We start from the raw sequence: 25,715 nt of genomic DNA on the forward strand, positions 1-25,715 counted from the left end.
AAAAGGGTTACATAAGGATTTTTTTCTAATAACGAAACAAGTGTGACAAGACAGCTTGTGTTCCACGTGCTTTATCTACAACGAGCTATTTTCTATGCATTATTTTAAATACTAGTTGATTCTCTAAAATTACAGTGAACCTCCGTCAGAATGTGTGCCAATATCTTATTTTATAAGGACAATATATCAGAAATCAAAGAACACAATTCTTGGATGCTATATTTTAGAGTAATAATACGATTAAAATAATTTTCGTTATACCATGGCTGTAATTTTAATAAAAAAAACAATGTCAAATATGTTTCAAAGATATGATTTACCCCAACACAATTATTTTTAGTTATTTAATTTGCGATCGGGTGTTTATGTTCTTGGAATCATATGTTAAGCTGTAGGTCCACGTTTCATATAGCTTAACTCTTATATTCCATCTTTAACAACCCACTTAAAAACTCACAAAACTTTATTATAAAAAAGATCTGTAAAAACGAACAAGCAGCTATTCATTGTAATTGGTCACTGTATTCTATTTCCCATGTCACCCTCTTGTTCTGCGGATGCTGGCGCCTTCTATTTCAGGATTTTTCAAATTTCAAAATAGTTACTTTCACTTTCTGATAAGAAGCAGTAAAATAAAAATATTTTCTTCCACTTTTTCTTAATTTCTGCCAGACAATCTATTTTCAAGGTGACAGATCATATGGTTTGGATCATCCGTTAAACTGTAAGTTCACATCTCAAATAGCCTTATTCTTAAAAACTGCAAAAAGAAATTAGAATTTCAGTTTACAAATACAAATATATGGTTTGGATCTCACGTTAAGCTGTAGGTGCATATCTCAAATAACCTTATTGCTTGGACTTTGTGCTGGACAAACACCGTGCTCGTGGGTTTTCTCGGGGTTCTCCCGTTTCCTCCCACTTTCTTCATTCCACCATTTTCACTCATTTCTCATTATCACCGTCTCCTTTAGCCTAACCGGCATAACTGTGGGACGTTAAACTTTAAAAAAACCTTATTGCTGAAAACAGCAAGAACAAATTAGAATTTCAGTTTACAAGGTACACAGCACGTGGTTTGGATCTCACGTTAAGCTGTCTCATATAGCTTCGCTGTTGTTAAAAACATATTTTCTCCTTGAAGAATTCCATCCTTTTTCAACGCCAACAAGTAACCAATTTATCTTTTTCTTTTTACATATGCCATTCAAAAAAAGAGGATTCACATTTTCTTGAAATAATACATCAACTTTTCTGTACAACAATTTTCTGTATACTATTTTTTTCTTTTCCTACCCAATATAGGGTGAGCTCGCCAATACTCGACCGCTGAAAAAAATCTTACTTCTAAGCACTTATAAAGCGTGATGATTTCATAGTATTTGACAAAAATGAATTATTTGCTTTATTTGGATTCTTTTGTACCATGCCGTGTGTTAACTACTCACTTTTAAAATTTTGCAGTGGTATAAAAATACATTTTACAAAAACTCATCAAAATTCCCACTTGTCGACCGTCATCGCTCAGTAGTCGACCGCATTCATGCTATTAGTCGACCGCGCGCAATTTCTATCACGTAGAAGTAATTGATTGCCTTAGGTGATATTTCGAAATTGTATTATTCGCGAGATTTGAACTTGACGAAACGAATACATAGATTTTATTTAATTTTCATTAAGGTTTTCTCCTTAGTGATTATAAATGAAAGAATCACGCTATTAGGATTTGATACATAGCTACTTTATTTGGAATAATGGATTTGAATATTAAATAGAACTTCCACGTGAAACAAGACTTCTCTCCTGCGTTATATGCACACGTTATCTTTCTCTCCTTTGTTATTTCAGCACGTCGAATTATCGTCTCATATATGATAAGGTTTCTCTTTTGAGTTACTTGAGCACACTGAGTTATCTTTTCATGTAATAACAGTAAATTCATGATTGTTTATTCAAATCATTTATATGGTACAATCTGCGCACAGGAACAGCTTATCTGCAAGTTCTTCCCATGCACAGCCAGATAAAACGGTACACCGAAGATGGAACCATTTATCACATTGACCGCAACCAACTGGTTTATCCTCACTTTCCAAAGCAAAATCGTTTATTATCACTCCACATCCTGCGCATATGGCTCCATCGCCGCAGTCAATTACATCATCTTCATTGTGATGTTCTTCTATAACAGCAATGGTCGTCTTCTTCGATCGTTTCTTTGGATTTTTCAGTTTGTTGCTCTTTTTTGCTATTCTTTCATCCCTTTTGCGTTTCTCTTCCTAGTTTCTTCTGTTCTTCTTGTTTTGCAGTCAGTGCGCGGCAATATTCTTCTGAGCTAATTGCAAACGGTATCTTCTCTAACTTCTTCTTAGGCTTTTTGACTGGACTCTTAGGCCAGAACAGATGCTTTTTAAAAGTTGGCGTTATATATATTGGTCTGATAGTTTTAGATGATGTTGCGATATTCTTCTGACTTGATTCACTTGGTCCAGTAACAGCACCGCTTTTAATGTCCATTGTTTCTTGCTGTGCTTCTGGTATAGAAAGCAAAGCTTCAGTAGGAGGGTCTTTGGAAGAATAAATATCTTGCCGAATATCCTTCATAGGTTCAGTTTCATTCAGTGTAGTTCATGTGTTTCCTTTCTTCTCATTTGATGCCACAAATTCTGGAATAGACGTTTCCTTTCTCAGAATAATTAAAAGCCTCTCTGATTCTGTTGTTGGAGCAGACATAACTGAAAGTTGTTTTGTTCTTACAGCTTCTAAAGCGCACTGCATATCAAATTCCGAATAGCGGAAAAATTTTCTTTTATATCCCGGAGCCATGCTATCTGTCAAAAATACACAAAATTTAAAATGCTTTGCCATATTTCTAACAACAAAATGCATTGCTATATTATAAAGCAGAAGTAATCAAGAATATATCAACAAAAGTTGTTTTTCAATATTGATAATCTTAATATTTCAGTGTTCTTCCCGAAAGCAGGTTCTGACTAGGGATGACCAGGTCCGGATATTTTTGGATCCGGATATCCGGACCCAAGTGGATCCGGATATCCGGTATCCGGACACTGGATCCGGATCCGAAATTTCGGATCTTGGATCCGGATCCGAAATTTCGGATCTTGGATCCAGACCTGAAAAACCGGATCTTGGATCCGGATTCGAAACTCCGTGTCAGAAAATTCGGGTGTTCCGAATCAGCAAAATTTTCGAAATTATTGACAAAGTGATTTTCATTCCTATGCTTAAAATAAGATTTTAAGACACTTTTGGTATCTGATCGTGTGACAGCCTTGCGTTCTCTTCATTCTGTTGATATTTGGTTTTCGTGCCTTAATATGTCACAATTACTCCAAATTTGATTGAGTAAAACTGTCGACTTAGGTGAGAGCAATCTCATTGTCAGATTCGATTCTGACCGAAAAGGTAGTAAATCTTTTTTAAAGCGGTCGTCCTGATGGAAATTTGTCCTTTGTTTTCTGTAACACTAGTCAAATGCTGGGATGAAACTGAAAGAAAACTTTGTCCGTGTCATAGAAACCGCCGTTTCCAGGGCAACAGGTCCTGTCACGGTTAGCCAATATTGAAAGAAAAACGTAATAATGTAACGAAGATAAAAAAAGCGCTAATGTAGAGGAGTCGCTAAAATTAATTCTCTTTAACGAGGACGATTACGAAAGATCACTTACTGATTGAAATCCAGATTATTTTCCAATAGAGTAACTTCCAATAAACCTTTTGTTATTGTTAATTATTCCATATCGGACTCCCGAAGAAAACTCATCGAAACAACTTATTGACCGTGCCAATAGCGACTACTCTGTCATGACTCCGTTTTCTTTCATTTAGAAATAGAAAAGAAAGAGAAGAAAGTAGAAGGGTAAAAGAAGGAGGTAGGTAAAGAAGAAAGAAAGAAATAGGGTATTTTAATGAGAAACAGATTACTGGATAATTCCGGAAATATAGTAAAAGGTCGGGAAAGTCGTTGAAAGATGAATCATTCTAAATGTTATTAACAACTAATCAATTTTGGAATGCTTCGAAATAGACACATGTTCCCTCATACCACCCAGACCTAGCTCCAGGCACCACGATCATGGGGTTGCCCAGACCTAGACCTGGAAATGAGAAAAGTGAAATTTAATTCTTTGTAAAGTTATTCCGACCGGTGACTGATAACTATCCAGCATCTGAACTCTGTTCTCTAGGATCGACCACACATATGAATTAGCCAAGAGGAAAAAAAAAATCAGACTTATCAACTCAATATAACTTTATGTATCGCATCAATAAAAGTCTCAACTTCCTGGAAGAAAGATGTCGTATTTAGGCTTATCCTGCTATTTTTTGTTTCACTCCTAGAGCCGATTTAAACCATTAGTAGCGGTCCTTCATGACCTAGGTTATTTACCTTAACACATATATATTAAAACATGACACATATATTACAGATGTTAATATGACAAATGATATTACTAAGATTACTTATATTAAATCTATCATGCATTCACACGCTCACTCACTCAGGACAGTGTATCTATGTTTAAAGGAAACCAACTAACTACAAAGGTACAAATAGTTTATTACATTCATAGTGAAAAAGAAAAAAAAAGGACAAAACAAATAATTATGAAGAAAATATTAAACGCACAAGTTCTTGGTTATATATCAATAGAATACAAAGAGTTATATTTTAGTAAATTTTTATATATTCAATCATATTGACAAATGAAAAAGAAAAAAGAAAAAAAAATAATTACACGTATCATATCTTAGGCATGCTAAAGCAAAATGATGATTTGCGACATACGCAAAAGAAAAAAAACTTATTTCACTTAAAAAAATTGGATAAAGAGGAAAGAAGAAAAAAAACTTTTTGGTGTATTAGAACTTATATGAGTCTCTACCTCACGTCGAGATATTAAAATATTAATAATTTCGAGCGTCCAAATCACAACTCACGCACTAGTCGTAGTGTCCAAAACGTTTCGCTCCATTTAACCTAGTTTGTGGTCATTTATATATATCTCTATATGTATATATATATATATCTATTGGTTTACAAAACCATTCGTCGTCTATATTTGGTTTGTAACTGGTAACAGTTTATATCTGCAATCGCACACTGCTACGTCTATACCCATCTAGGGATTTCGAGAAAATAACTTTCACTAGAGGAGGTTTCTCCTCTTAGACGGTCTATTTCCAAATTTATTAATCGAATAATTTCAAGTTATTTATCCAACACTGGGACACTTCACGAGACCTTTCATTAGGATCACTTTCGTATATGTTTATACATGGTTCGGATTAAAAAAAAATTGATCTTCCACAGGTGTACGGAGTATGATGGTTCAAATTGAGGATAAAAAAAACTGGTCAAGTCACAGGATACACATGAAGGTGAGACGGATTCAAGGTACACTTTCCACAATGGTTTTAGGTTAATTGTTCAGGGATAAGATTTGTTATGATGGGGGTTACGTTTAGACCTGCCGATATTTTTCCAATGCATGCCATTATATAAGTACAGAGGTTATTACTTACATTGATTCAGAAGAAAAGGAAAATTATTTAAGTGCACGGCGGTATTCTTAACAAAATCTACATTCTTAAATTCGTCGGAAGACTTCTGGTAAACTATAGCAACCAATACACGTTTTTTAGGGGGACTGACACGAGCGCTCTTACATATATTCATAATACATTTAATATCATACTTTTACTTTAACATCATATTCACATACTAATTACACATACATTTCGAAGTATTTATTTCTCTCTCTATATATATATATTTATAATAAATGCGCACACATTTAAATTAATCACCCCAATAATAAAATTTTTTCAAGGTTGCAACATTGTCCAAGAAAACAAATGACTTCCAACATTACATTTGGAAACAAATTAAATTTTATCTGATACCGCGCGTCTATAAATTTTCACTTTTATATATTCAATTCGTGCTTAAATCATGAAAAAAAAAAAACTTTGGAAGGCAGGCACGTAACACAGAGCATTTCTAGATATAACTAGGTAAATCAAAATACAATTTCTGGGCCCAGGTTAACTACAAAGTAATTGAAAACCAAAACAGAAAGGAAAGTGACCAACGGATTAAAAAAAAAACTTAAGAGGAACGACGGTGAAAGAACGTAATCGAAGTGTCGTCAAATACTAAGTCTTTGTTCATTTCAGCGATAGGTCAAAATGTGATGGAGGACCCAATCATTATCTACTCTATCCATGAATCGTGTCTTGCAACGTCTCAGCTGGTAATTTCAGATCAGAGTTGTACGTTAAATAAATCGTAAGTAACAAGTTCAAAATCTTGGGGGGGGGGAAGGTTGAAAAAATTAAAAAAAAAAACTTGATGAAATGAAGACAGAGAGAGAGATAGAGAAGAAGGAAGACGAAGAATAGGGGCGCCAAAGACTTAAGTGAGAAATAACTAACGCTACAAAGTTAGAAGTCGAATTTCGCTCTCAACAAAATCCATAGCCAAAATATTCTTAACATGCCAAAAGGGGTGGTCTACTCAAATACGCAGACTCAAGGGGGCGCCCTGCTGCCAAGGATGCAAGTTCTGTGTCCATCAGATCCCAATCCCACAAGAGTTTGTTTGTAAGATTGAAATCCGATCCCCGTATCCGGCCCAGACCAGCAGGATAAAAGGAGAGGGGGAAGGGACCTGATAACTTCGTCCCCAATTTTGAAATCTCTAAGTAAAAAAAATATTCGACCCCTTAGAAAAACTAAGAAGGTTCGAGGACAGTAATGAAACTAGAGTAATAGCTAAGATATCCCTAATTAGTGATTTGCCAAAATAAAAAAAAATTAAATAAACTGAATTTTGGATCGGTGATTTCTATTGCCAAACTTCACCGATAGCTACCCCGCGCAGACACGCCACGGTCTGGGATGTCGTTAATTTCCCTCGTCTAATTAAACTAAGAAAAGAAATGAAAATACTTAAAGGGACTAGGGGTCGACATCCGGGTACGCGATTAATAAATTTCAACAATTAACTGTTTTGATTCTGTAACCCTGTCAGAGCTGTCGCCTCCATGAACATTGCAAGCCAGCCCGAGTAGGTAACGTGAAGGGAAAAGAAAAAAAAAAAAATCTCACGGAGTGGTACATTCTATTCTTAAAACCGACCAGAAGATATGATTCACTACAGCCCTGTTGTCTAACTACTATTGTCTTTTCATAATTTATTATTCAATATGTCTAGTCAGCGATTATATGATGCTACCCCTTCTATCAGATTGTATTACTATGGTTGATTACTATTATGACACATAAAACTACGAAGCATTACCGTAGTCCGACTATATATCGCCCTCCGGTCCGCGTGATATTATGGTGCAGGGGTCAGAACCTGAGATGTTTGTAGCTACACGTATCTATTTAATATCTCTATATCAACACGCGGCGAAGTATTCACTGGGCTACTATATATTTAACTATATGGGTGTCCTATATTCTATATTCATTTACTACAATATTCATATACTTATTAATATTCATATTCACATTAATATTCATTTGCCACGACGCTATATTCCACAAACACCCTGTTTCCTCTATCTACGCCCAGCCTATTTACACATTTCATCATAATACTTTAAAATCTATAATCACTACAAACATTTTCCCATTCCGATCACCGCACGACAATCTCACTCGAACCCAAGACTCTTTTACACACACACAATACTATGTAATACTTGGTAGCTTTATTAAGAACGAAAGAAAAAAAATCCTATGTATGTTCACTGAAAATAGAATTATCTGCGATAATGTCTAATGTTTATAAAATTCTGCATCAACAATGAAATTCTACAGCCACGAAGAAAAATGGACATTTAATATATTTTCAAAGCGAAGAACTAGCATCATATCGCCCGACTTCTGTTAAAAATTTACGTATTGTTTATTTATTTAAATATTTAGATTTCTAGACTATACAGAATGCTGAAATTTTCAGAATATATTAATTTTGGGTCACTTGACCTAACTGTACATTCATATGGGCTGTGAATTATACCTTCTAGGTTTTATTTCGGAAAGAAAGGTCAATTTCATGAAAACTAAATCACTAAGCACCTCGACGGAAGAATGGCGGTTAGTACTGACTTCTGACACTAGGGCTAGCGACGATATAATGAACCCTTGAACAACTGAATGTGACCTTGTACACGGAATTATTATACTATATTACGTTCACTTAATGACGGAAAAAATAAAAATTTATCGCATAGTAAATACTACACTGTCCAACACACTCTTTCATCACTTAATTATCACTATCACTGATACTACATTACAAATATACACATACTACTCGAACTACAAGACACATCATGCCACATTCATACTACACACTACATTAATACATGTTATACTAATAAATATACACAGAAATCATTTCGATTTTACCATGTTAAATCGGCTCTATGAAAGGTAACGAAAGGAAAGAAATGAACAGGGCCAACTGGCCCTTTATTTACTAAATCACATTCTTGAAATCAACCTGTTTAATCGATGCCCTGAGGGGACATATCGGAGTATTAGCTAGCAATAGGACCCCTGCCCTGAAGGGGCAGGAACCCGGAACAAACTGAATATTCAACTCATCCCGCTGGAAGCCGTACTCCCAATTTGGGAGTCAGATAGGAGCCCTTACTGAAATTTACACGTGCATTGTGATTACTGGACTGACTACCACAAAATTAAATACCGCCATGTATGTAATTAAAAAAAAAATCACTCACTTACTACATAAACAAATCTATCATGGACAGGTCTTGTAACCCTCAATTAGTAGGAAAATTGGGAGGTAGAAATACGATGGGAAACACTGATCTTCTGAACCGGTTTTGGGAAAAGAAAGACGGAAATCACACTACTGTTGAATCCTGTCCATAGCGATCCGCAGATGAAAACATGGCGTCACTGTTGCACTTACTATTTCAGCTTTTTTAGTCCAATTCTGACTATGACATTTAATAGTTTTTTGGCTCCTAGAGACTTCCAACGATTTTAGGTAAAAAAAAACTCCCTACTATTACCTTGTTCGCAGTTTTCTCACTCCGTTGCAACCTTTTAAGCTCGACGATCGAAATCTGGCTGTTGTCAACAAGATTTTCCGGCTTAGAATGGAATAATTGCGCCCTAATATCATAGCGTGGGTTTATCATCCAATCAAAACTAAGCATTTTGGCGGTGGGGCTTTGAAGCGAATAAAATTTGGTAAAATCTGGATCAAACTAGATTTTAGAAGGACCTAGGTATCTAAAAGAGAGGTGAAGGGTGGTCCTGAAAATTCCGTCGAATTTTAGATTGGTTATTTGATCTGGAAAGTTCCGTCCAATAGTGGATCTATATTTTCGGATAGCACTGACACCGTAAGAATTGTAATAATCCATTTACATGTACATATGCAAAACTTATAACTAATTTAAAATATAAATAAAGGTATTGATTCCCAAAACTATAACTCCTAATGAATTTTTTACAGTTTTTCCATGTTAATTTGAAATAGAATAATGAACAATATTACGAATTATATGAACAGCCAGAAATTTTTTGTTAAACGTCAAGTACAGTCGGTGCAAAAAATTTCGGGCACCCTCCTATTAAAACATAATTTCATTTGACTGTAATGGCATATTACAGTTCCCCGGCGTCGTTAAAAAAAATTTTGTTTGAATAACAAAATTTTGTTGAATAGAATTAACATGTATTAATACCAATAAACTAACTACTCACTCATACACTCATGCACTCAAATGCGACAGTGTAACATTCACTTTGGGTATTGAGATAGAAGTTCACGTTTTTTGTCCTCGGTACAGTTGAAAAGTTTAAGATTTTGGAAATTGTGAGTTCACCTTTTAGGTAACAGGAAAACACAAGGTAACCAGTTCGCAATGTTCCCATCGAAAGTGGGAAAATGTTCAATATCCCGGAGGGACACTTTAGAGCTCATACTAACATAAGCAGGGGAATAGTTACTGGGAATTAACATATCCTGTACAATCGGGGTCGTCACCGGATTTACCACCGACGACGTAGTAGCGGTGTTATAACTACCCATGTAAGTGAAAGGGACTTTGTTGGTCGTATTGAATATGTTGGGCTCCATCCCCGGACCAATCGCACCCATGAACAACGACTCAGAATGGCACCCATCTCCTTTTCCCGGCAACACGCTATGTGATTGTATACCTCCATGTAAGGAGGGAGCACTCACGCTAGTGACCGTAGTCGTCACAACACTCGACTGATTCGGCACACTATTAGAATTGAACCACGACTTTGGTTCTGACCGATACATGGGGTAGTGAGTCGCAATATCCCGTGCATCAACTGACGTTAACTTTTCTTTTCCTGCGCTACATGTAGTTGTTATCGCAGGTAATATTTCTGAGAAATCGCTACCGGGGAAAGGATAGGTTACCTCTGATTTTTCGCGACTAGATTTTGTCATTTCTTTTCGAATATTTACTATATCATTTTGAATTTTCAAAACTTTCTGGTCAGTTACTTCCAGTTCGGTTTTCAATGATAAGTCTGACAAGGTTGACTTTAAACTATCAATTTCGGCCTGCTGTGTTTCTAATTTATTGTTAATCTTGTGCAATTTGGTATCTATTTGTTCGATTTCAGAATTTACATTATCTAATTTACCCTCAGTCTCCTGCTGAAGTTGCTTTAGGGACTGTTGAGCCTCGCATCTGACCAAATCGATGTCAGTAGACGTTTGCTCTCTCAATTTGTTTATTGAGGAAGCAAAGTCCGAGCGTATGTTGTCTATTTTGTGAGTTAATACTTCGAATCGAGATTCGGTTTCTCGGTTCGAGGCATCTATTTTTTCATTCATTTCCCGGCTATTCTTATTCATTTCGCGTCTCATTTCCAGGCTATTTTCATTTATTTCGCGTCTCATTTCCTGTAGCATTTGTTGTAACGAAAGGAGGAGAGCGTCATTATTAGACGGCCCAGTCTTCCTTTGCTTCTCTTTGGGTTTATCACCACTTGGATCCCCATCTCTTTCATCATCATCGAGGTCAGATATCTCCACTGGAGATATTTGGCCTCGGTTCTTCGGGGTACTATACCCTCGCTCACCATCCGAATCGGGATGCTCATTTTCTTTTTCAGAGGATAAACTCATGGGTTCACGCGACTGGTGGAGCTTCCCCTCACATTCTTTGCAGTATTTGACTATCTCACCAGCCCGGACCTTTTCTGCATTTTCCGCAGTATCCTCTAAATTACTACAACTGAAATGTATCCATTTCAGCCCACATTCGTGACACCTCACTAGCCTACGAGAGACGCGAACTCTTTTCTCACTACTTTCTAAAGTACATTGCGTACATGAGACTTCCGCGTTCTCGTGTGATACTACTTCTCTATTGGTTGCCATAGCTTACACCCAAAAAGACACAATATAAATACATGCAATTATATACTTATCAACTAACAAGACTTATTATTCAGTACTATTCATAAATTAAGGGACTCCTATCTAATTCCCTCCTTGGGTCAACTTCCAGCATTTTCAAATTTTTAGAATTTACTTTGACAAATTCCTTCATTTCCCCCTTTCTACAGAGAGAGACAAAGATAGCAGAACAGCCAATGACTATAATTATTTAATCTCACTGTAACTTTTTATTATGCACCTTCTGTGGCCAAGTCAATATGTGCTCGATCCTAAACAGTGTTTAATAAATAATTTCAGATCCGTTACCAGGGAAAACAATTGTTTCCATGGTAACTGTCCGATGTCAACGGTCGCCAATATTGAAAGAAAACTTAAATAATAATAATAATAATAATAATGTACTGGAGAGAAGTCGCTAAATTTAATTCTCTTTAACGAGGACGATTACGAAAGATCACTTACTGATTGAAATCCAGATTATTTTCCAATAGAGTAACTTCCAATAAACCTTTTGTTATTGTTAATTATTCCATATCGGACTCCCGAAGAAAACTCATCGAAACAACTTATTGACCGTGCCAATAGCGACTACTCTGTCATGACTCCGTTTTCTTTCATTTAGAAATAGAAAAGAAAGAGAAGAAAGTAGAAGGGTAAAAGAAGGAGGTAGGTAAAGAAGAAAGAAAGAAATAGGGTATTTTAATGAGAAACAGATTACTGGATAATTCCGGAAATATAGTAAAAGGTCGGGAAAGTCGTTGAAAGATGAATCATTCTAAATGTTATTAACAACTAATCAATTTTGGAATGCTTCGAAATAGACACATGTTCCCTCATACCACCCAGACCTAGCTCCAGGCACCACGATCATGGGGTTGCCCAGACCTAGACCTGGAAATGAGAAAAGTGAAATTTAATTCTTTGTAAAGTTATTCCGACCGGTGACTGATAACTATCCAGCATCTGAACTCTGTTCTCTAGGATCGACCACACATATGAATTAGCCAAGAGGAAAAAAAAAATCAGACTTATCAACTCAATATAACTTTATGTATCGCATCAATAAAAGTCTCAACTTCCTGGAAGAAAGATGTCGTATTTAGGCTTATCCTGCTATTTTTTGTTTCACTCCTAGAGCCGATTTAAACCATTAGTAGCGGTCCTTCATGACCTAGGTTATTTACCTTAACACATATATATTAAAACATGACACATATATTACAGATGTTAATATGACAAATGATATTACTAAGATTACTTATATTAAATCTATCATGCATTCACACGCTCACTCACTCAGGACAGTGTATCTATGTTTAAAGGAAACCAACTAACTACAAAGGTACAAATAGTTTATTACATTCATAGTGAAAAAGAAAAAAAAAAGGACAAAACAAATAATTATGAAGAAAATATTAAACGCACAAGTTCTTGGTTATATATCAATAGAATACAAAGAGTTATATTTTAGTAAATTTTTATATATTCAATCATATTGACAAATGAAAAAGAAAAAAGAAAAAAAAATAATTACACGTATCATATCTTAGGCATGCTAAAGCAAAATGATGATTTGCGACATACGCAAAAGAAAAAAAACTTATTTCACTTAAAAAAATTGGATAAAGAGGAAAGAAGAAAAAAAACTTTTTGGTGTATTAGAACTTATATGAGTCTCTACCTCACGTCGAGATATTAAAATATTAATAATTTCGAGCGTCCAAATCACAACTCACGCACTAGTCGTAGTGTCCAAAACGTTTCGCTCCATTTAACCTAGTTTGTGGTCATTTATATATATCTCTATATGTATATATATATATATCTATTGGTTTACAAAACCATTCGTCGTCTATATTTGGTTTGTAACTGGTAACAGTTTATATCTGCAATCGCACACTGCTACGTCTATACCCATCTAGGGATTTCGAGAAAATAACTTTCACTAGAGGAGGTTTCTCCTCTTAGACGGTCTATTTCCAAATTTATTAATCGAATAATTTCAAGTTATTTATCCAACACTGGGACACTTCACGAGACCTTTCATTAGGATCACTTTCGTATATGTTTATACATGGTTCGGATTAAAAAAAAATTGATCTTCCACAGGTGTACGGAGTATGATGGTTCAAATTGAGGATAAAAAAAACTGGTCAAGTCACAGGATACACATGAAGGTGAGACGGATTCAAGGTACACTTTCCACAATGGTTTTAGGTTAATTGTTCAGGGATAAGATTTGTTATGATGGGGGTTACGTTTAGACCTGCCGATATTTTTCCAATGCATGCCATTATATAAGTACAGAGGTTATTACTTACATTGATTCAGAAGAAAAGGAAAATTATTTAAGTGCACGGCGGTATTCTTAACAAAATCTACATTCTTAAATTCGTCGGAAGACTTCTGGTAAACTATAGCAACCAATACACGTTTTTTAGGGGGACTGACACGAGCGCTCTTACATATATTCATAATACATTTAATATCATACTTTTACTTTAACATCATATTCACATACTAATTACACATACATTTCGAAGTATTTATTTCTCTCTCTATATATATATATTTATAATAAATGCGCACACATTTAAATTAATCACCCCAATAATAAAATTTTTTCAAGGTTGCAACATTGTCCAAGAAAACAAATGACTTCCAACATTACATTTGGAAACAAATTAAATTTTATCTGATACCGCGCGTCTATAAATTTTCACTTTTATATATTCAATTCGTGCTTAAATCATGAAAAAAAAAAAACTTTGGAAGGCAGGCACGTAACACAGAGCATTTCTAGATATAACTAGGTAAATCAAAATACAATTTCTGGGCCCAGGTTAACTACAAAGTAATTGAAAACCAAAACAGAAAGGAAAGTGACCAACGGATTAAAAAAAAAACTTAAGAGGAACGACGGTGAAAGAACGTAATCGAAGTGTCGTCAAATACTAAGTCTTTGTTCATTTCAGCGATAGGTCAAAATGTGATGGAGGACCCAATCATTATCTACTCTATCCATGAATCGTGTCTTGCAACGTCTCAGCTGGTAATTTCAGATCAGAGTTGTACGTTAAATAAATCGTAAGTAACAAGTTCAAAATCTTGGGGGGGGGAAGGTTGAAAAAATTAAAAAAAAAACTTGATGAAATGAAGACAGAGAGAGAGATAGAGAAGAAGGAAGACGAAGAATAGGGGCGCCAAAGACTTAAGTGAGAAATAACTAACGCTACAAAGTTAGAAGTCGAATTTCGCTCTCAACAAAATCCATAGCCAAAATATTCTTAACATGCCAAAAGGGGTGGTCTACTCAAATACGCAGACTCAAGGGGGCGCCCTGCTGCCAAGGATGCAAGTTCTGTGTCCATCAGATCCCAATCCCACAAGAGTTTGTTTGTAAGATTGAAATCCGATCCCCGTATCCGGCCCAGACCAGCAGGATAAAAGGAGAGGGGGAAGGGACCTGATAACTTCGTCCCCAATTTTGAAATCTCTAAGTAAAAAAAATATTCGACCCCTTAGAAAAACTAAGAAGGTTCGAGGACAGTAATGAAACTAGAGTAATAGCTAAGATATCCCTAATTAGTGATTTGCCAAAATAAAAAAAAATTAAATAAACTGAATTTTGGATCGGTGATTTCTATTGCCAAACTTCACCGATAGCTACCCCGCGCAGACACGCCACGGTCTGGGATGTCGTTAATTTCCCTCGTCTAATTAAACTAAGAAAAGAAATGAAAATACTTAAAGGGACTAGGGGTCGACATCCGGGTACGCGATTAATAAATTTCAACAATTAACTGTTTTGATTCTGTAACCCTGTCAGAGCTGTCGCCTCCATGAACATTGCAAGCCAGCCCGAGTAGGTAACGTGAAGGGAAAAGAAAAAAAAAAAATCTCACGGAGTGGTACATTCTATTCTTAAAACCGACCAGAAGATATGATTCACTACAGCCCTGTTGTCTAACTACTATTGTCTTTTCATAATTTATTATTCAATATGTCTAGTCAGCGATTATATGATGCTACCCCTTCTATCAGATTGTATTACTATGGTTGATTACTATTATGACACATAAAACTACGAAGCATTACCGTAGTCCGACTATATATCGCCCTCCGGTCCGCGTGATATTATGGTGCAGGGGTCAGAACCTGAGATGTTTGTAGCTACACGTATCTATTTAATATCTCTATATCAACACGCGGCGAAGTATTCACTGGGCTACTATATATTTAACTATATGGGTGTCCTATATTCTATATTCATTTACTACAATATTCATATACTTATTAATATTCATATTCACATTAATATTCATTTGCCACGACGCTATATTCCACAAACACCCTGTTTCCTCTATCTACGCCCAGCCTATTTACACATTTCATCATAATACTTTAAAATCTATAATCACTACAAACATTTTCCCATTCCGATCACCGCACGACAATCTCACTCGAACCCAAGACTCTTTTACACACACACAATACTATGTAATACTTGGTAGCTTTATTAAGAACGAAAGAAAAAAAATCCTATGTATGTTCACTGAAAATAGAATTATCTGCGATAATGTCTAATGTTTATAAAATTCTGCATCAACAATGAAATTCTACAGCCACGAAGAAAAATGGACATTTAATATATTTTCAAAGCGAAGAACTAGCATCATATCGCCCGACTTCTGTTAAAAATTTACGTATTGTTTATTTATTTAAATATTTAGATTTCTAGACTATACAGAATGCTGAAATTTTCAGAATATATTAATTTTGGGTCACTTGACCTAACTGTACATTCATATGGGCTGTGAATTATACCTTCTAGGTTTTATTTCGGAAAGAAAGGTCAATTTCATGAAAACTAAATCACTAAGCACCTCGACGGAAGAATGGCGGTTAGTACTGACTTCTGACACTAGGGCTAGCGACGATATAATGAACCCTTGAACAACTGAATGTGACCTTGTACACGGAATTATTATACTATATTACGTTCACTTAATGACGGAAAAAATAAAAATTTATCGCATAGTAAATACTACACTGTCCAACACACTCTTTCATCACTTAATTATCACTATCACTGATACTACATTACAAATATACACATACTACTCGAACTACAAGACACATCATGCCACATTCATACTACACACTACATTAATACATGTTATACTAATAAATATACACAGAAATCATTTCGATTTTACCATGTTAAATCGGCTCTATGAAAGGTAACGGAAGGAAAGAAATGAACAGGGCCAACTGGCCCTTTATTTACTAAATCACATTCTTGAAATCAACCTGTTTAATCGATGCCCTGAGGGGACATATCGGAGTATTAGCTAGCAATAGGACCCCTGCCCTGAAGGGGCAGGAACCCGGAACAAACTGAATATTCAACTCATCCCGCTGGAAGCCGTACTCCCAATTTGGGAGTCAGATAGGAGCCCTTACTGAAATTTACACGTGCATTGTGATTACTGGACTGACTACCACAAAATTAAATACCGCCATGTATGTAATTAAAAAAAAAATCACTCACTTACTACATAAACAAATCTATCATGGACAGGTCTTGTAACCCTCAATTAGTAGGAAAATTGGGAGGTAGAAATACGATGGGAAACACTGATCTTCTGAACCGGTTTTGGGAAAAGAAAGACGGAAATCACACTACTGTTGAATCCTGTCCATAGCGATCCGCAGATGAAAACATGGCGTCACTGTTGCACTTACTATTTCAGCTTTTTTAGTCCAATTCTGACTATGACATTTAATAGTTTTTTGGCTCCTAGAGACTTCCAACGATTTTAGGTAAAAAAAAACTCCCTACTATTACCTTGTTCGCAGTTTTCTCACTCCGTTGCAACCTTTTAAGCTCGACGATCGAAATCTGGCTGTTGTCAACAAGATTTTCCGGCTTAGAATGGAATAATTGCGCCCTAATATCATAGCGTGGGTTTATCATCCAATCAAAACTAAGCATTTTGGCGGTGGGGCTTTGAAGCGAATAAAATTTGGTAAAATCTGGATCAAACTAGATTTTAGAAGGACCTAGGTATCTAAAAGAGAGGTGAAGGGTGGTCCTGAAAATTCCGTCGAATTTTAGATTGGTTATTTGATCTGGAAAGTTCCGTCCAATAGTGGATCTATATTTTCGGATAGCACTGACACCGTAAGAATTGTAATAATCCATTTACATGTACATATGCAAAACTTATAACTAATTTAAAATATAAATAAAGGTATTGATTCCCAAAACTATAACTCCTAATGAATTTTTTACAGTTTTTCCATGTTAATTTGAAATAGAATAATGAACAATATTACGAATTATATGAACAGCCAGAAATTTTTTGTTAAACGTCAAGTACAGTCGGTGCAAAAAATTTCGGGCACCCTCCTATTAAAACATAATTTCATTTGACTGTAATGGCATATTACAAAACCTTAATCTCAAGCCCAAGCTTCTTCATTAGACTCAGGCTGCTTACTTTTCTAATTCTTTCTGAGTTATTGTGGTCACTGAATGAGGCCATTTCCTAGTCGTGATGGGCTAGGCCATTGCTAATAGAACAGCCCATAAAATATAGATCAAATCAAATTAAGGAGCAACTTCCTTTTCTTGCTCTTGATGAGATTTTTTTCTTTCTTTAAAAATACGTTTCTCTGTGACCGTACCACTCCAGTTAGAATTAAGAATTGTAGTAGAGATGAAGTTCTAAATGGCAATTAATGTATCAAAATCAATGTATTAATGTACTGTATGTGTATACAAAATACCATATGGAGCCTCGAGCAGTAACACGTATCTTTGTAATTAGTAATCCACTACTATTAACTCTGCATAGGTTGTATAAGGAGCTATATCATTCATGTAAACACATAGGCGGATGCAGGGGGAGGGCGAAAAGTCGTTCGCCTCTACCCAGCGCCACCATTAACAGTGTACTTTAGTAGTAATTTGTGGCAATTTCAGATCATCTAAGTAATTTTTCACTGCTAGCATCTCCAACCGCCCCCTAAGAATCCATCCGCCCCCTCCAGGAGTCCGTTCTGGATTCGGCCCTGCGCAAACATAATATACAACTCATTCAAGAGTACATTTTGGTAGCTTTTTAAAATTTTTATCTTAAAGGATTGTCATTTCTCGTGGCTACTTATGCAATTTTGTCCACAGGCATACATGCAATTTCCAGTCATTACGCAAATACATTTATGTACTTAATAGACCTCGGCTAGTTGGGGGCTTCGCCACTAGACCCCGTTACTAGGGCCTCGCACCACTAAAGCCTCTAATCATAATCAATTTAAAAAGAAATGTCTGGGGATTTGCCCTTAGACCCTCTGATATCTCATTTGATCGGCCTATGACCTCGTACCTCGTAAACCTACAACCATACCGAATCTCAGTTCAAATATCAAATTGTATGTAATAACATTCCGGTATCCCGAGACATACCGAATTTCAGTGCGAGTACATGGGGGCTTTCCCCCCAGCCCACACATTTGCTCGGTCTACGGCCTCGCACATCATACGCCTGCAAACATAACGAATTTTTAAGGAGGCGCGGTGGCTCAGTGGTAGAGCGTTCACCTCCGGTGCTTGGGGTCCCTGGTTCGATCCCAGCTCGCGCCGTGTGGACTTTGTGATGGACAAACATCGTGCTCGTGGGTTTTCTCGGGGTTTTCCCGTTTCCTCCCACTTTCTTCATTTCATTTATTTCTCATAATCACCGTCTCCTTTAGCCTAACCGGCATAAACGTGGGACGTAAAACTCAAAGATTTCATTTCATAACGAATTTTTGTTCAAATAAGAAGTTTCATTTCTGTAACATTCCAGGATTCCGAGATATAAAAGTCTTTTCTCCCCGCCCCTTTTCTTCCCCTCTAAGACAAACATCAAAAAACACTTAAGTACATACCTAATTATTTCAAATGTAAAGTCCAAATACCAAATTCTATGCTCCTAACCTTCAGAGGTTCCCAGATATCGACATGTTATTATAATAATTACAATCCCCACCTTCTTTCCTTTCCATCTCTTCTCTTTTCCTTTTTACTAAAACGTCAAAAAACACTGAAACACATGTCAAATTATTTTCAATGAGAAATGCAAATACCAAATTTCAAGTCTCTAACCTTAAATGATTGAACATATTAATACAATAATTCTAATCTCCACTTAATTTTCTTCTCGCCCTTTTTCTTCCCTTCTGGGCCACATATCAAAAAAACGTTGAAATACGTATCTAATTATTTTAAGTGAGAAGTCCAAATACCAAATTCCATGTTTCTAACCCTTTAAGTTTCCAAGATATAGGCATATTATTATACTAATTGCAATAATTGCAATTACCACCCGTTCTTTTACTTTCTACATCTTCCCTGCCCCTTCTAATTTAAATATCAAAAAGCACTTTAACAAGTATCAAATTATTTTCAATGAGAAACCCAAATATCAAATTTGAAGTATCTAACGTCAAGAATCATCATTATTTTCCACCCCATTTCCCCCCTTCCTCGTCGAATTTCCCAAAGTCCTTCCTTAGTAGTATCCTACGTCACAAAGCCTATAAACTGTCCAAATTTCACGTTTGTAGCTTAAGCGATTTGGCCTGTACGGTGATCTGTCACTCACTCACTCAGGACTTTGCCCTTTTTATATAGAGAGATTTAAGATTTTATGGAAAAGCCGTGGATTTTGTCCTAAAGCCGCCAGTGTCTTAGAAAGGTAATAGCTTTGCAATCAACTGACTGAACTGCGTCTATATGTTATGTAAAATGCCGCTTATGATATTTATTTTGCTCGTAATAAAAAATAGAAATAATGACGAAAATTCAAAGACATCCATGATTTTAGCGTAATGCTGCAGGAGTTCAGATCATTGAATTAATATAAGATAGACTACATTAAATTCCAATGTGGCACAAAGAAAATATGCAGCATTACTATGCAGTTTTTCAACGTTATAACTCATTCTGAAAATATTATAGGTCTCACAAACAATCGAGTTTTAATCCTAACTCGATTAATATATAACAAAAGGCAGATCTATACAATTACTGACTTGAGATGAAAGTGGCATACTTGTAGCGTTTAAAGATATACTAAAGACTAAATGATGGGGTGTGCGCAACAGTGGTCTAACCCAGAAAAATGTGAAAATGAGATTTTCATGTAATCTTTTGTCATTTAAATTGAATTGTCTTCCCACTGAGTTAGATAAAATTCACCTAGTCAATTTTATACATATGGATATTTTAGTTCTGGGCCAATCTAAGGCCTAAAATATTCAAATCAGGAGTCCGAATCTGAGCTTCGAAATTTCGGGTGTGGATAGAGGAACCGAATATCCGGATCCAATATTCGAAACTTCGGATCCGGATCCAAGATCGAAAATTCCGGATCCGGATCCAAGATCCGAAATTCCGGATCCGGATATCCGAGATCCGGATCCGTCTGGCCATCCCTAGACTGACCTGAAAAAACCTGAGCCGAGTGAATCGATATTTTTTATTGCCATTAATCGGATCATGATGACGTCCTAATGACGTGAGACCTAGAGTTTAACGTGAACTCCGAACCAATTGTATTCCCATGGAAAATTGAACCCAGGACCTTATTACAAAGCAGCATACGTTAACACTTACCTGCATTTTGTTGAATTTATTTACGTCCTTTAAGCATTTATGGTACAGGACGGGATAGGGGAGGGAGAAGGATGAGGGAAGATGTCGGCCAGAGCCTATTATGTAGGTAACATTATGACATGCTCCTGGTATAACTGACAAAACCTCTAAGAAATCTGTCAGAAGGACCGGCATTGGGGTTTCAACCCGCACATCTCTCCATTCCCAATTCGTAATCCAGCAGGCTAGGCACTGGACAACGTGTCTGGTACCTGCCTCCAAGAAATTATTATTATTTCTCTCATTCAGGGAGACGTGGTAGACGTACAGGAAATCCTTCTTGTTCTCGTTTGTTTGCTTGTTTCTTTGTTTATTATGGTTTAACGTCTCTTCTTAGGATCGAGACTATGTAGAGACGTGAACCTACAGTTTATAGTAATATTCGAACCGCTTTAATTCGTTTTATGCTCTCCCGCTTCGAATTGAACCCGAGACACAGAGCACCAAAGGCCCGAGTGATACCCATTAGACCAGCGAGGAGGGCTTCTTATTCTCGTGTAAAAAATAAACTTAGTTTCACATTGAAATAGTAGATCGTCAGAAGAAGAAACTTTCAACTAAGTTACTGAACAAATTCCAGTCAGCAAAACGCGAAACATAGTATGAAACAGTGCGGTCGACAGGTGGCAAGAAATATTCCAATAGTCGACCAACACGAGGAACAGGCGGTCGATTTTTAGAATATGTCACGAAATCAAAAATTTTATACATGCATGTTGAAAAATAGATCTTAATACCAAACAGGAAATAACTTGAAGCAATTTAGCGCACTCTCAAATAACCCAATAATCGACCACTCTTGGTCGACAATTGGTTTGTATGGGAAAGAAAAAATACCAAATTCTGACCACATTTTAACATGTATTTTTTTTTTATTTAATACTTTCCAGTTATTAACAAATTATACTGTACAGCTTCTAGAATAACTTAGTTATGTAACAAAAACATTTCTTACCTCACGTACTATCTATATCCTCAGAAAAGCTAAAAACAATAGGTGCACAAGATTCCCATTACACGCTGTCTTAAACTGTGAACCTGAGTCGTAATTCTACAGATACGTCGAAATTTATCGGTGAAAGATGACCAGCTGGCCAAGGGAGAGGGAAACAATGATTGTCATTGGTGGTATATGATGCAAGCTTTATCGTGAATCATTTTCCGCTCCAAAAGGCATTAGATATATTTTATATACACAATAGTAAGCAAAAATGGTCGACTATTGGATGGCGGTCGACTATTGGCGAACTCACCCTATGTTACTTTTTATACATATTTTCTCTTCCTTAAACGGAGGCGTTCCATGGTTTCAACCCTTTTCGCAGGTATAATCACATTAATTTCAGTCTCCCCTTTTAGCGGGAAGAGACCCCATAGCAGTTCGTCGTTCTCGTTTCCGTTGTTGTCTTCTTTATTTTGTTCTGTTTCTTTTCGTTTTTTTCTTCTTTTTCTTCGTGCTCATATAGCATTTTTCTTTCACAATTGTTAACAGCTTCCTCTAATAACTGTAGGTGATTTTCCCATCTATTTTCGCATACATGTGACATTACTGATTCCGCTAGTGCAAGCATGCAGTAATTGTTTTCACAATTTTCAGTAGTTGACTTCATTTCATTAACCTCATCTGCCATCCTATAAAGAAACAAAGATACGAAATTATCAAAAATATGATTTTACAAACCTATTCACTCTAACTTAAACATCCTTATGGCTAACCAAATATCGTGCAAGAGCCAAGTTCGGTTACGAACAATTTAATCCTATGCTAATTATCGGTTTGTGTACCATCACCCTTAAAAATCAAACTCAACTTTTCTAGTCGCGTGAAGTTGGCCCAACCACATCGTAGAAATACAAAAAAACTTATGTCAAGATTTAGTGCTTAATTAGTGCTAATTAGTGCTCAAGACCGCAGAATTAGCGCTCAATTGGTTTTCGAGATATATTGATTATTAAGATGGATGGGCCAACTTCACGCTTTCTAAAAGTTGTTTCAAAATTCAAATTAAACGGTATAGGTAATTAGTGCTTAATTAGTGCTCTTCATCCCACATGGTCCCAGAATTAGTGCTCAATAAATAAGGGTATACAGAGCATATGTATTTTTGGGGTAAACGTGAGTTGGCCCAACCACTTCGAAAGAAATCAAAAATTTTCATGTCACGAATTAGTGCTTAATTAGTGCTTTCAATCCCGCATGGTCCCAGAATTAGTGCTCAATTTATTCTCGAGATATATTGATTATTAAGATGGTTGGGCCAACTTCACGCTTTCTAAAAGTTGTTTCAAAATTCAAATTAAACGGTATAGGTAATTAGTGCTTAATTAGTGCTCTTCAACCCGCATGGTTCCAGAATTAGTGCTCAATAAATAAGGGTATACGGGGCATATGTATTTTTGGGGTAATTGTGAGTTGGTCCAACCAATTCGAAAGAAATTAAAAATTTACATGTCACGAATTAGTGCTTAATTAGTACTTTCAATCCCGCATGGTCCCAGAATTAGTGCTCAATTTATTCTCGAGATATATTGATTATTAAGATGGTTGGGCCAACTTCACGCTTTCTAAAAGTTGTTTCAAAATTCAAATTAAACGGTATAGGTAATTAGTGCTTAATTAGTGCTCTTCATCCCACATGGTCCCAGAATTAGTGCTCAATAAATAAGGGTATACGGGGCATATGTATTTTTGGGGTAAATGTGAGTTGGCCCAACCACTTCGAAAGAAATCAAAAATTTTCATGTCACGAATTAGTGCTTAATTAGTGCTTTCAATCCCGCATGGTCCCAGAATTAGTGCTCAATTTATTCACGAGATATATTTATTAAGATGGTTGGGCCAACTTCACGCTTTCTAAAAGTTGTTTCAAAATTCAAATTAAACGGTATAGGTAATTAGTGCTTAATTAGTGATCTTCATCCCACATGGTCCCAGAATTAGTGCTCAATAAATAAGGGTATACGAGGCATATGTATTTTTGGGGTAAATGTGAGCTGGCCCAACCACTTCGAAAGAAATAAAAAATTTTCATGTCACGAATTAGTGGTTAATTAGTGCTTTCAATCCCGCATGGTCCCAGAATTAGTGCTCAATTTATTCTCGAGATATATTGGTTACTAAGATGGTTGGGCCAACTTCACGCTTTCTAAAAGTTGTTTCAAAATTCAAATTAAACGGTATAGGTGATTAGTGCTTAATTAGTGCTCTTCATCCCACATGGTTCCAGAATTAGTGCTCAATAAATAAGGGTATACGGGGCATATGTATTTTTGGGGTAAATGTGAGTTGGCCCAACCACTTCGAAAGAAATCAAAAATTTTCATGTCACGAATTAGTGGTTAATTAGTGCTTTCAATCCCGCATGGTCCCGGAATTAGTGCTTAATTTATTCTCGAGATATATTTATTATTAAGATGGTTGGGCCAACTTCACGCTTTCTAAACGTTATTTCAAAATTAAAATTAAACTGGATAAGTAATTAGTGCTCTTCATCCTACATGGTCCCAGAATTAGTGCTAAATAAATATGTGTACACGGGGCATATGTACGTTTGTTGTAAATGTGAATTTTGCCGAACTACTTACTGTTAGAAAAGAATAAAAGTTTCTCATGTCAGCAATTAGTACCTGATTTTTGCTCTCAATCCCGCGAGGTCCCAGACTTTTTGTTTAATAAGTAAGTAGATATGCGACATATTTATTTTTGGGGTACATATGACGTTGTCCTAAGCACTTACAAGAAAATGGAAATTTTCACGTTAAGAGTTATTGTTTGATTAGTGTTTGATTAGTCAAGCTAAAAGAAAAGACGTACGGTTACAATTGTGTGATCTTAAAAATTCAAACGCTAGAATTATGGGCTAATTAGTTGCTCTAATCCTGATTTTTAGTCTCCTAATTTTAAGCGGGAAATCGGAATCAAAATGGGCGAGTCTATCTTTACATGAAGTGAGAACCCTTCTTACGGTTAGACATCTCGAATCGAAGAAAACCAAACGTCAGAAATATGGGCTATTTATGGGCTAATTGATGCTGTAATTCCGAGTTTGGGGCTGCTACCTTTTAGCAGGAATTCTTTATCAAATTGTAAGATTTGGCTTAACTTCTAGCAATAAACCTAGGGCTATAATACTCCGATGAAAAGAATCAAAACGTCGAAATTATGGGTTATTTGCATGCTAAATTGTTGCTCTAATGTCGAGTTTTTTCTTCTATCGTTAGCAAGAAATCTCATGCAAGATTGATATTGATTTTTAGATAAGGTGGTATGATACTTTCCGTGTTGCCACGTTTGGCCTAATCGTCGTTTCGCCTAACCAATTATCTGACACTTTTATGACAGATAAATGATAAGGTTTGTGTCCGCCATTTTAGGCGAAAAAAGGATCCTCGTTTGGCCTAATCCTCGTTACGCCTAAAATGGCGGACAATGAAAAAATCGTGGAAATTCAACTAGAGGGTATTATATAAGAGAAAATTCCCTAGTATATAAAGAATTAAGAAATGCAAAATATATAGATTAATATTATATTAACTATTTTC

The 25,715-nt window shown here is 36.0% G+C and overlaps 2 protein-coding genes across 18 annotated transcripts in view; one reads left to right on the forward strand and one right to left on the reverse strand.

Annotated features, from left to right (window-relative positions):
- Window positions 1-25,715, forward strand: part of LOC145686263 (mannan endo-1,4-beta-mannosidase-like) — a 506,707-nt gene that overhangs the window by 372,122 nt on the left and 108,870 nt on the right. The gene's annotated exons all lie outside the window — the stretch shown is intronic.
- The window catches only part of LOC145686267 (uncharacterized), a 223,769-nt gene that overhangs the window by 37,272 nt on the left and 160,782 nt on the right, over window positions 1-25,715 (reverse strand). For 7 of the 17 annotated variants that reach the window (XM_081759394.1, XM_081759392.1, XM_081759391.1 and 4 more), the window contains exon 4: window positions 16,973-22,797. The exons of 3 other annotated variants lie outside the window; for them this stretch is intronic. In XM_081759394.1, coding sequence (XP_081615520.1) covers window positions 22,529-22,797 — 269 coding nt within the window. In that variant the 3' untranslated portion in view covers window positions 16,973-22,528. Of the gene's footprint in view, window positions 1-16,972; window positions 22,806-25,715 lie in introns of those variants that run through there. 7 more of the 17 variants (XR_014131562.1, XR_014131566.1, XM_081759398.1 and 4 more) reach the window with 5 other exon arrangements.

Source organism: Thermobia domestica, chromosome 5 (genome assembly GCF_964235325.1).
Source record: "Thermobia domestica chromosome 5, izTheDome1.hap1.1, whole genome shotgun sequence".
NCBI classification, from domain to species: Eukaryota; Metazoa; Arthropoda; class Insecta; order Zygentoma; family Lepismatidae; genus Thermobia; species Thermobia domestica.